This window comes from Ochotona curzoniae, unplaced genomic scaffold (assembly GCF_017591425.1).
Source record: "Ochotona curzoniae isolate NIBS_2020 unplaced genomic scaffold, NIBS_Ocur_1.0 contig_605, whole genome shotgun sequence".
In the NCBI taxonomy this organism is placed as follows: Eukaryota; Metazoa; Chordata; class Mammalia; order Lagomorpha; family Ochotonidae; genus Ochotona; species Ochotona curzoniae.
Window position 1 is genome coordinate 5279991 of NW_024466491.1, and position 11213 is coordinate 5291203.

At 63.8% G+C, this 11213-nt stretch overlaps 1 protein-coding gene across 1 annotated transcript; it reads left to right on the forward strand.

The window, feature by feature from the left end:
• On the forward strand, positions 1-11089 carry SLC27A1 (solute carrier family 27 member 1). The gene is made up of 12 exons (XM_040990775.1): positions 1-182; positions 4852-5246; positions 5394-5555; positions 5643-5712; positions 6165-6256; positions 6354-6463; positions 6999-7208; positions 7865-7991; positions 8096-8233; positions 8332-8496; positions 8823-8969; positions 10238-11089. The coding sequence occupies exons 1-12, from the start codon at positions 16-18 to the stop codon at positions 10393-10395; spliced, it is 1941 nt and encodes a 646-aa protein (XP_040846709.1). The 5' UTR covers positions 1-15; the 3' UTR covers positions 10396-11089.
• The last annotated feature ends 124 nt before the right edge of the window (positions 11090-11213 follow it).

Consider the following 11213-nt stretch of genomic DNA (forward strand, 5'->3'; position numbering starts at 1 on the left):
GTCGGCTGTCCCAGGATGCGGGCTCCGGGCGCGGGCGCGGCCTGCGTGGCCTCCGGGGCGCTGCTGTGGCTGCTCGGGCTGCCGTGGACCTGGAGCGCGGCCGCGGCGTTCGGCGTCTACGTGGGCGGCGGCGGCTGGCGCTTCCTGCGCATCGTCTGCAAGACGGCCAGGCGGGACCTCTTGTGAGTGGGATCGGGCGCCCGGGGGCCGGCTGAGGGCTGGGAGAGCCGAGCTCGGGAAGGTGGGGTGCCCGGCTGAGGGAAGGTGGGGTGCCCGGTTGAGGGAAGGTGGGGTGCCCGGCTGAGGGCTGGGGATCCGAGCTCGGGAAGGTGGGGTGCCCGGCTGAGGGAAGGTGGGGTGCCCGGCTGAGGGCTGGGGTGTCCGGCTGGGGGAAGGTGGGGTGCCCGGCTGGGGGAAGGTGGGGTGCCCGGTTGAGGGAAGGTAGGGTGCCCGGCTGAGGGAAGGTGGGGTGCCTGGCTGAGGGCTGGGGTGCCCGACTGGGGGAAGGTGGGGTGCCCGGCTGAGGGAAAGTGGGGTGCCCGGCTGAGGGCTGGGGGAGCCGAGCTCGGGAAGGTAGGGGTCCAGCTGCCATGGGGTTAGGGGAGTAGAGCTTGGGAAGTTGGGAGGACCTGGGCTTTGAGCAGGGGTGGCTCCTGCAAAGGGGGTGCCTTGGGGTCCCCTGATGGGAATCGCAGGGCACAGCTTGGTGGAGGGGTCCCTGGGGGGGGAGGAGTAGGCTCTAGGGAGATTGGGGTGGCTCTTAATGTCACCTTGCAGCAAGCCTGCAGTGACAGCCTGTCTGAACCCACGCTGTGCTCTGAGGGGTAGGGTGGGGGGCAGGCGGCTGTGACCCCACCGAGCCCCGATTCCCCAGGGAGGCAGGTGTCTGCTCTGCCAGGAAGTGCCCGTGTGCCCGGAGCTGGGCAGGGGGGCCGGGTTAGAACTCGGGCTGACCCCCAGCCGCGCCTGTCATGATCCTCATGGTTTTCTGTGTCTGTTCTCTTGTGGCTTTTTCAACCCAGGGCCTCACCTTAGGGGTGAGGCAGAGTTGGAAAGGGAGAGAGAGATCTTCCAGCTGCTGATTCGTCCCCCAAATGCCCGCAGCAGCTAGGGCTGAGCGAGGCTGCATCCAGGAGCCAGGAGCTCCGGCTGGGTCTCCCCCGTGGGTGCAGGGGCCCAGGCACTCGGGTCACCCCCTGCTGCCCTTGAGCTGGATGGGAAGCCGAGACATGACAGATTCGAGGGGCAGGGACATGGGTGTCCCGAGCTGTGACTTAACTTCCCTCTCCCTGATTCCGGACCCCCAGATGTGCTCTGAGAGGTGCCTGTTCTTCTTGCCGGGTTATTGGGGTGGGCACAGTAGCTCACAGCTTGGTAACTCCCCTCACCACCACCACCCAATGCCCCTGGCTTGAATCACCTCAAAGTTTGTAACCAGTCCCATTTTGCAGAGGTAAACTGAGGCCCAGAGAGGTGACGCCATTGCCCCCTACCTGGGGCGTGTGGCAGGGGCGGGGCTCCAGACTGAGCCCACCATCAGGGTGGGGAGGATTCGAGTTAAGACCCCAGACATATTTCAGTGCCCCACCCCTGGATTCCTCTAACTCGGCCTGCCCCAGCTGCACGAAACCGGATGAGTTATAGATGGAGTTAGTTCTTGTTGTTCAGGGTGCCCTTGCCCCGCAGTCCTGGCCCAAAGGGGAGGCCTCTGGAAGGGCAGGGCGAGGAGGCGGCACAGTGGGCTCTTTGTCTGCAGGGTGGGGGTGGCTTGGGCCCCCGGCCAGTCCAGGCGGGGCCCGCCCAGGCACACAGCTGGGACAAAGCTGTGGGCCGCTTCCTCCAAAGAGACCCCGGTGGGGGCGGGGAGGCAGGCTGCCTGGCTGGCATGAACGGACTCATCGCTGGGACCCAGGCTGCGCAGGACCAGCCGTGGACCCGCTGCGGCCCCGCCAGCTGAATCATAGGGGACAGGATGCTGAGTGGCCTCGTGCAGGCAGGCGCCCCAGGCGTGGGAGTCTCTTACGTGCAGACACCTGCACGGCGGGTCCTGGGCGCTTGCTCCCCTCCAGACAGGGGAGGACTCCTCCCCGCTCCTCCCCGCTCCTCCCCGCTCCTCCCCGCTCCTCCCTGCATCCGACACCTCCAGTCCTGCTTCCTCTAGGTCTTCCCAACTCAGCCAGCCCCACCTGCCATGGAGACCTTCCTGGATTCGTCCTTGCCCTTGCACTTGGCTGGCTTTTTCCACTCATCTGTGCAGAATGAATGGAATCAAATCACTGGGCTGGGTGGGGACTGGCGTGGTATGCTGGCCTGCCCAGGAGCTGTGCCTAGCCGGCCCTGGGAACGGTGTGGGCAGAGGAGCTGTGCCTAGCCGGCCCTGGGAACGGTGTGGGCAGAGGACGGGAACATTTGCATCCATTATTTTGTTCAAAACTGTTTTTTTAAAAATTTGAAACGTAAACAGTCTCCCCCATGCACTGATTGAGTCCTCCAACACCAGGGAGCCTGGGGCTCTATTGGGGTTTCCCAGGTGAGTGGCAGGGACCCCAGATGTTTGAGCCGTCTCCTGCTGCTTCCCAGGGTACGCCTGAGCAGGAGGCGGGGGTCAGGAGCCGGAGTGGGGGACCGGCGTTGTGGCACAATGGGTTAAGTAGTTATTATGATGCCGGCATCCCTTGTGGGCACCGGCTCAAGTCCTGGCTGCTCCACTTTCCATCCAGCTCCCTGCTTGTGGCCTGGGAAAGCAGTGGAGGACGGCCCAAAGCCTTGGGACCCTGCACCCATGCGTGGGAGACCCGGGAGAGACTCCTGGCTCCTGGCTACAACCTGGCCCAGTCCTGGTCATTGCAGCCACTTGGGAATGCCAGTGGGTGGAAAATTCTCCGTGTGTGTGTGTGTGTGCTGCTTTTTTGTCAGATAGGCTAAAGAAAGAAAGAAAGAAAAAAGAAAGAATTAAAAAGAAAAGGAGACAGGGCAGGCTTGGGGAGTTTCAGGGGGACAAAAGAGCTCCCCCTTAGCTGAGCCAGTGCCCAGCTGGCCTGGGGCGGCCTGTTTGTGGGGAGAGGCTCTGTGCTGTGACGGGGGGCTACCTGGGAGGCTTCCCAGAGGAGCACAGTGAAAGGCCGTGTGTGTGTGTGTGTGTGTGTGAGTGTGAGTGTGTGTGTGTGTGTGTGTGTGTGTGTGGCGGCGTGAGGGACGGCACGTGGTGGATTGCAAAGTTGAGTCACGAAGCTCTCAGCACCCCAAGGGTCAAGGGCAAGCCGGGTGGGGGTGGGGCCACCCCAGGGTTTACAGGGGAAGTGGTTTGACCCAAGCAGGAAGCCTCAGAAAACCTCCATACCAACCAGCGGCTGCACTCTGCCCTCCTGTCTCCCACGGCAGACTCCTGGGGCCTGATGGGGGGTGGGCTCCGAAGGTCCCGGGGGAGGCAGGGTCCCAGCACCTCCAGACACCCTCTTGCTCCCCCTTCCCCACCTGCTTCCTGCACTGTGGCTTCCATGCTGGCCCCTCAGCGGTGCCCCGCCCCTCCCACCTCAGGGCCTGGCGCTCCCCGTGTAACTGGCACCCCCCCGTGATGCCGCTGTCTCTCCTGGCTCGGAGTGGCTGTTTGCAGGAAGGAATGAATGATGTCGGGAATGAATGAATGAAGATGGTTCAAGGAGGGAAGGAAGGAAGGAAGGGATGAGTGAATAGGGGATGAATGATGCTTCCTTTGAGTTTTTTTTGTTGTTGTGTTTTTCTTCATCAATGGATGTTCCTTCCTGGTGGCCGTAGTGGCGGGCACGGCTGAGTTTATTTAGCTCATAGGCCCAGGCGAGTCCAGGGCCTGGGGAGGGGTCCCTGCTGGGATCTGGCAGGTGGCCGTCTTTTCTCTGGGGTCTCCCAGGTGGGCTGCCCTGGGAAGGGGTGGAGCCAAGGGCAGCACCGGGGGCGGAGGTGACCCAGCTGGGCCAGAGTTGGAGTTTGGTATGTGGGCTGTTGGGAGTGTGGAGCTGGCTTGGGCTGCTGGGCGCATGAGGGCCGTGGGCCAGGGAAGCCAGGCAGGGAACCCAAAGCTGCTGGGGGAAAAATTGTTTCAGACTCCTGTGCTATGACACTCGGATGTCTCCATTTAAAGCAACTTTTAAAAATTGTAAAATTTAAAAATCATGCAGCATGCAATTAAGAACAATGGCGTCTTACTCATTTATTCTAAGGATCTATTCATTTATTCAAAACAAAGGTAGACAGAAAAATATGTAGAGAGGAACATCTTCCATTCGCTGCTTCACTCCCCAAGTGGCTGCAACGGCTGGAACTGAGCCAGCCAGGAGCCAGGAGCCTCTTCCGGGTCTCCCACATGGGGCAGGGTCCCAAGGCTGTGGGCCGTCCTCCACTGCTTTCCCAGGCCACAGGCAGGGAGCTGGATCTTCCCTGGAAGGCAGGTGACAGCTCAAGTATGCGGGCTCCTGGCAGCCATGGGGAGACCCTGCATGGAGCTCCAGGCATCTGGTTTCAGCCTGGCCCAGCTGTAGTAGGTAGCTAGGGAATGAACCAGCAGGTGGGTGCTCTCTGCCTCCTGAATTAATAATAATAATAATACAGGTTGAAGGCTGTGAGGCCAGGGGGTCATTGTGGGATGCTGGGATGTTCCAAGAGAAGCAAGGAGGTGGTTGGACCCGCCTCCTGCAGTGCCACTAGGTCAGTGGTGTTGCCACCTGTCACATTCCTGGGACTGGAGCCAGCACCCCAAATCCAGCATCCCCCCACCCCGCCCCCAGGCAGCCTAGGGTCAGCTCTAGATCCCACAGGGACCCTCACTGTGGGTGATGGACCACTGACGCCTCTCCCTTGCCTCCCCGCCTCCTGCAGCGGCCTGTCCGTCCTCATTCGTGTGCGCCTCGAGCTGCGGCGACACCAGCGTGCAGGCCACACGGTGCCCCGCATCTTCCAGGCGGTGGCGCGGCGGCACCCGGAGCGCCTGGCCCTGGTGGACGCGGGCAGCGGTGCGTGCTGGACCTTCGCCCAGCTGGACGCCTACTCCAACGCCGTGGGCCACCTCTTCTGCCAGCTGGGCTTCGCGCCAGGCGACGTAGTGGCCATCTTCGCTGAGGGCCGGCCCGAGTTCGTGGGGCTATGGCTGGGCTTGGCCAAGGCGGGCATGGTGGCCGCGTTGCTCAACGTGAACCTGCGACGGGAGCCCTTGGTTTTCTGTCTGGGCACATCGGGTGCCAAGGCCCTCATCTATGGCGGGGAACTGGCAGCGGGTGAGGCTGGGACCCCCTCCCCCTCCAATTCCACCAACTCCAGCAGGGCATGGTGTGTCAGGGGCAGGGTAGGGGTGGCGAGATGGGGGCAATCCTGGGGGGGGCCTCGCTGGCAGCAGTAACCGGGACTTTGGTGTGGAGCTGCAGCCGTGGCCGAGGTGACCCAGCAGCTTGGCAAAAGTCTGGTCAAGTTCTGCACGGGCGAGCCGGGCCCGGAGGGCGTCTTGCCGGACACGCGCCTGCTGGATCCGATGCTGGCTGAGGCGCCCACGACGCCTGTGCCTCAGCCCCCGGGCAAGGGCATGGACGGTGAGGCCCAGGGCAGGGGAGGGCAGTCGGGGAGGGACCGTGGAGAGGGCCCCTGGTCCCCCACGCAAGCCCCCGCGTCTCCTACAGACCGTCTGTTCTATATCTACACGTCGGGCACGACGGGGCTGCCCAAGGCCGCCATTGTGGTGCACAGCAGGTGAGGACGATGCCCCAGTGCCCCCGCCCGCACCCAAGCGAACCCCACTATCCGTGTATCCATCTCTGTTCCCTGCCGCTGTGTGTCCTGGCTCCCCACTTGCGGTCAATCACGTGGTTTGTTCCTGCTCTTATTTGGGTCTGCCCCGGCCCCTCTGCACCCCCTCCTTGCTCCGTCCCACACAGCTCCAAATACCACAGGACAGCTGGCCAAGCCTCGCCTACCCCCCCGCATCGCCTACCCCCCCCACACACCCTTGCCTTGCCACCCCAGCTTTGCACAAGCTGGTCCCTCCTCGTCGCTCCTTCCCACTCTACATATTTCTGGCTGGATCACCTTCCATCCTCGCTCTGGCCAACCACGGATGCGTCCTGTGGACAGTGCCCAGCCTGGACCAGAACGGTCCCCTAGTCCCGGCCATCCCGTCTTCTCCCCCACCGCTTGACCTGCAGGTACTACCGCATTGCCGCCTTTGGCCACCACGCCTACCGCATGCAGACGGCCGACGTGCTGTACGACTGCCTGCCCTTGTACCACTCGGCAGGTACCGCGGGGAGACGCACACGCGTGGGGGCACAGGTGCCAGGGAAGCTGAGCCCTCACCGAGGCCCCTGCATGCGTGCACGCATCTGTGTCCACAGGTAACATCATGGGTGTGGGCCAGTGCCTGCTGTACGGGCTGACCGTGGTCCTCCGCAAGAAGTTCTCAGCCAGCCGCTTCTGGGATGACTGTGTCAAGTACAACTGCACGGTGAGGCCCCGCCCTGGGCGGGCTGCGGGGGCCTGGGCGGGCTGGGGGCACCTGGGCGGGCTGCGGGGGCCTGGGCGGGCTGGGGGCACCTGGCCAGCCTGTGGGGGCCTGGGCAGGCTGGGGGGAGCTGGGCGGGTGCAGGGGGCCTCTGGGCGGGCTGGGGGGAGCTGGGCAGGTGCAGAGGGCTCCCAGTGGGCTGGGGGGAGCTGGGCGGGTGCAGGGGGCTCCCAGTGGGCTGGGGGGAGCTGGGCGGGTGCAGGGGGCTCCCAGTGGGCTGGGGGCAGCTGGGCAGGTGCAGGGGGCTCCCAGTGGGCTGGGGGGAGCTGGGCAGGTGCAGGGGGCTCCCAGTGGGCTGGGGGGAGCTGGGCAGGTGCAGGGGGCTCCCAGTGAGCATTTTACCTTCTGCCTCAGGGCTGGAGAAATGGTTGGACTGTATCTCCCAATTCCTTGGCCAGCGCCAGGGCCCCCCGGTGGGGTCTGGGGGAGGCGGAGCCTCGGGCGCACCAGCCCTGGTCCCACAGACGTCTGTCCTCAGGTAGTGCAGTACATCGGTGAGATCTGCCGCTACCTGCTCAAGCAGCCGGTGCGGGAGGCGGAGGGCCGCCACCGCGTGCGCCTGGCCGTGGGCAACGGGCTGCGGCCCGCCATCTGGGAGGAGTTCACGCAGCGCTTCGGGGTGCGCCAGATCGGGGAGTTCTACGGAGCCACCGAGTGCAACTGCAGCATTGCCAACATGGATGGGAAGGTGGGGGCTCCACAGGGGCGGGTGAGACAGAGGGGGCCTCAGCCACTCCTGGGCCTGCCCTGGGGCTGGTGGGTGCCTCAGCCACTCCTGGGTCTGCCCACCGGGACTTGTGGGTGCCTCAGCCACTCCTGGGTCTGCCCCCTTGGACTTTGGGGGCCTCAGCCACTCCTGGGCCTGCCTGCCCTGGGGCTGGTGGGGGCATCAGCCACTCCTGGGCCCTCCTTCCCCGCGGCTCGGCTTCTCCGCTTGGCTACGGCTGCGGCTGCTTGGGCACTGCCTGGCGCCGAGGGGCACTCCCCAGCAGGTGTCTGAGGTCAAGACAGACACCAGCTGTTGGCTCTTCCTCCTGCACCCCCTCGCTGGGGGGGGCATCCTCTTCCTTCCAAAAAGATAACAAAGCCAGTGCTGAGGACTGGCATTCCATTCTGTGTGCCCCGAACTCCCTCCGGGTCTCCCACGTGGGTGCAGGGGCCTTGTGCCCTTGAGCCGTCCTCCACTGCTTTCCCAGGTGCATAAGCAGGGAGCTGGGTCAGACATGGAGTAGCTGGAACTAGGCATACGGGGTGCGGAACTACAGGTGGAGGCTCCCACCATGGCAGCCCTGGGGCAGGGCAAGCGGTGCCAGTGGGAGGGACCCTTTGACCCTGCCCCCCCAGGTCGGCTCCTGTGGCTTCAACAGCCGCATCCTCACCCACGTGTACCCCATCCGGCTGGTGAAGGTGAGCGAAGACACAATGGAACTGCTGCGGGATGCCCAAGGCCTGTGCGTCCCCTGCGAGCCCGGTGAGCTCGGGGTCCCAGGGGCACTGGGTGGGGAGCGTGCCGAGGGGTCCTGCCCTCCCCCTCTCTCCATGGGGGTACCTCTGAGCATATGGGCTCCCCGGCAGGTGAGCCCGGTCTCCTGGTGGGTCAGATCAACCAGCAGGACCCCCTGCGCCGCTTCGACGGCTATGTCAGCGAGAGCGCCACCAGCAAGAAGATCGCGCACAGCGTCTTCCGCAAGGGCGACAGTGCCTACCTGTCAGGTGCGCCCTGGGGGCTGGCCGGGGAGGGGCTTCGGGAGCCAGCCCCCAGCCCCTCAGGTTCGACCCCTTCCCTGCCGTCTCCCCTGCCGTCCTGCCAGGCGATGTGTTGGTCATGGATGAGCTGGGCTACATGTACTTCCGGGACCGCAGCGGGGACACCTTCCGTTGGCGCGGGGAGAATGTGTCCACCACGGAGGTGGAGGGCGTGCTGAGCCGCCTGCTGGGCCAGACGGACGTGGCCGTGTACGGGGTGGCCGTGCCAGGCAAGCTGGGGTGACGGGGAGTGGTCCTGGAGTGCGGCAGCTCCCACCTCCACCCCGGGACGCAGCCAGAAGGGGTTCTTGGGCAGTGCACAGCCTGGGCAGCTGTACGTGGTGGCCTGGGTGGGCCTGGTCAGTCTCGCAGATGTGGCGCAAGCTCTGTGTGGGATTGGGAGAGCAGGGGGTGTGACAGGAGCGCCCCATGGGCCTTGATTGCTGTGGCAAGTGCTAGCCTGAGCATGGGGCGTGACCAGGGAGAGGCCGTTGAGGGGGCTGGCTGGTCAGTGGGGGTGGCCGGGCGTCTTCAGCTGAGCCCCCGCTGTCCCCAGGCGTGGAAGGAAAGGCAGGCATGGCAGCCATTGCCGACCCGCAGGTCCAGCTGGACCCCAACGCCCTGTACGTGGAGCTGCAGAAGGTGCTGGCTCCCTACGCTCGACCCATCTTCCTGCGCCTGCTGCCCCAGGTGGACACCACAGGTGCGCTTCCCCTGCCAGGCAGCTGTGGGTGCCATTTTTGGAAGGGATGACACATTTATGTATTCACAGGGTGGAGAGAGAGATAGTCTTCCATTCAGGGGTACCTGCAGTGGCCAGGGCTGGACCAGGCTGAAGCCAGGAGCCCGGAACTCCATGCAGGTCACCCGTACGGGTGCAGGGGCCAAGCACAGGGGCCGTCCTCCGTTACATTCCCAGGCACATGTGCAGGAAGCTGGATCCTAAGTGGAGCAGCTGGGACTTGAACCAGGCCCAAATCTGTCCTGGTACAGATCCCTGCCCCGTGTCTGATGGACAGGCTTGCACTGGGGGCCCAGGCGGGACCCTTCTCCTAGGAGGTTCTTCATCTCCACCTGCCACCCCCACATTCCAGAGGCACCTGGCCATTTTCTGCGATTGTCTGCTGACTGGCGTATTCAGCCCGTTGTCTGTTTGCACCGTCTTGCCAGGGACTTGGCTCATCCCTAAAGGGAAAGACCTTTCTTTAGTTCACCCGTCTGGGAAGTGGGAGGTCGGCGAGTGTGGCACCAGGCTTTGCACGGGCACCCCCTGGTGGCTGAGCATGGTAGTGGGAGCAGGCGCCAGAAGGAGGGAGAGCTGGGTGGTCTTGCCAGTTACTAAAAGCCACTTAGAGTCACAATGCTGCTTGCTGAGCACCCTGGATAACCTAATGACCATGCGCTAGTCCTCGCCTCTTAAAGGCCTCACCATCTTACCAATGCCACGCGCAGGATCCTGCATGAACCCTTGGGAGGAACTCCTACCGTGTGCAAACCGCCTCACGCTTCTTAAGACCCCCTCCGGTCACCAGTCCCTTGGCACAGTTTCACCCTTGTTTGCGCTGGCTTGTGTGTTTTCCATTGTTGGGAGTTTGTTGTTGCGTAGGAGTTAACTCTCCAGTTCTCTGTGTGTGTTGTCTTGGGTGTGTGCACACCGAGTCCGCTCAGCTAGGAGGAAGAAAGTTGGTTCTGGTTCATGGTTTAGGATGGGGCTGTGCTGTGGGGAGTGGAGGGGCAGAGCACCCCATGGCGAGCCTGAAGCAGACACAGAGAGGGAGCCTGCCTGGACCCAGGCCCTTCACTGAAAACCCACCTGCTACGTCGCATTCCGGAGGCCAATGATGTTACAAATAAACCCCACTTTTTTCTTTTTTTAATCCAGGAGGTGATGATGGAGTCTGGGGGGTGTGGGAGCTCCTGGAAGCCCCCTGTCCAGCCTGTGACCTCCCTCACCTCCGCCTCCCCCCACAGGCACCTTCAAAATCCAGAAGACGAGACTGCAGCGGGAGGGCTTCGACCCACGCCAGACCTCGGACCGGCTCTACTTCCTGGACCTCAAGCAGGGCCACTACCTGCCCCTGGATGAGGCCGTCTACACTCGCATCTGCTCGGGCGCCTTTGCCCTCTGAGGCTCTCGCCTCCTGGCTGGGGGGCTCATAGCAGAGTAGGAGGGAGTGGGCTGTTCCCCTTCCCCACACCATGTCACCACGCACCCACCTGGCCCAGGTCCCTTGGGTGGGGCTGGGAAACTGGAATGTCGCAGGAGCCTTTGCCTGCCTCCTGCCTTCACACTCCTGTGGCCTCATCTCTCCCTGTCCTCCTCCTGGCTCCCCCAACCCCCACTCCAGGGGCCGAGGTGGGGGACCTTGGTCTCTCTGGGTCCCACCCTGCTGTGCCTTATAAGCCCTCTCCCTCGAGGGGCCAGGGGTGTTCTGCCCGGCCCCGCAGGCTGCAATGAGGGGAGCGGGGTCACCAAGGAGCCCCCAAGGGACCGGCATCTTCTCTAGCCTGAGCCATCTGCCTTGTGCATGTCTGAATCCTGTGCCCAGTCTTCCAGGACCACGGCATCCCCTCAAAGCCCTGGAAGTTTCCAGAATGGACTGTGTCCACCACGACACTGGCCCCAAGGGGCCCAGCTCGGGGCACTTCACCCTGGCAGTGTGATCAGGCATGCCCTAGCCCCGCGTTGGTGGCTTTGTGGCTCTCCTGTCCCTGTGGTCCTCATCGGTGGCTCCCAGCCTGGCTGTCGCTGCCCACCGCCCTGTCCACTCTCCGGCAGGCAGCGGTGTGAGGTCAGTAGAGACAGAACCAGTGAGGACCTGTCACCAAGAGATCCTGAGAAATGAACCCACAGTGTCGGAGAGGCCAGCTTTCCTGGGCCCCGAGTGGGGGGACCCCACCAGACTCACAGCAAGCATTAGGCAGCACCCCACTTGGGGACATGCGC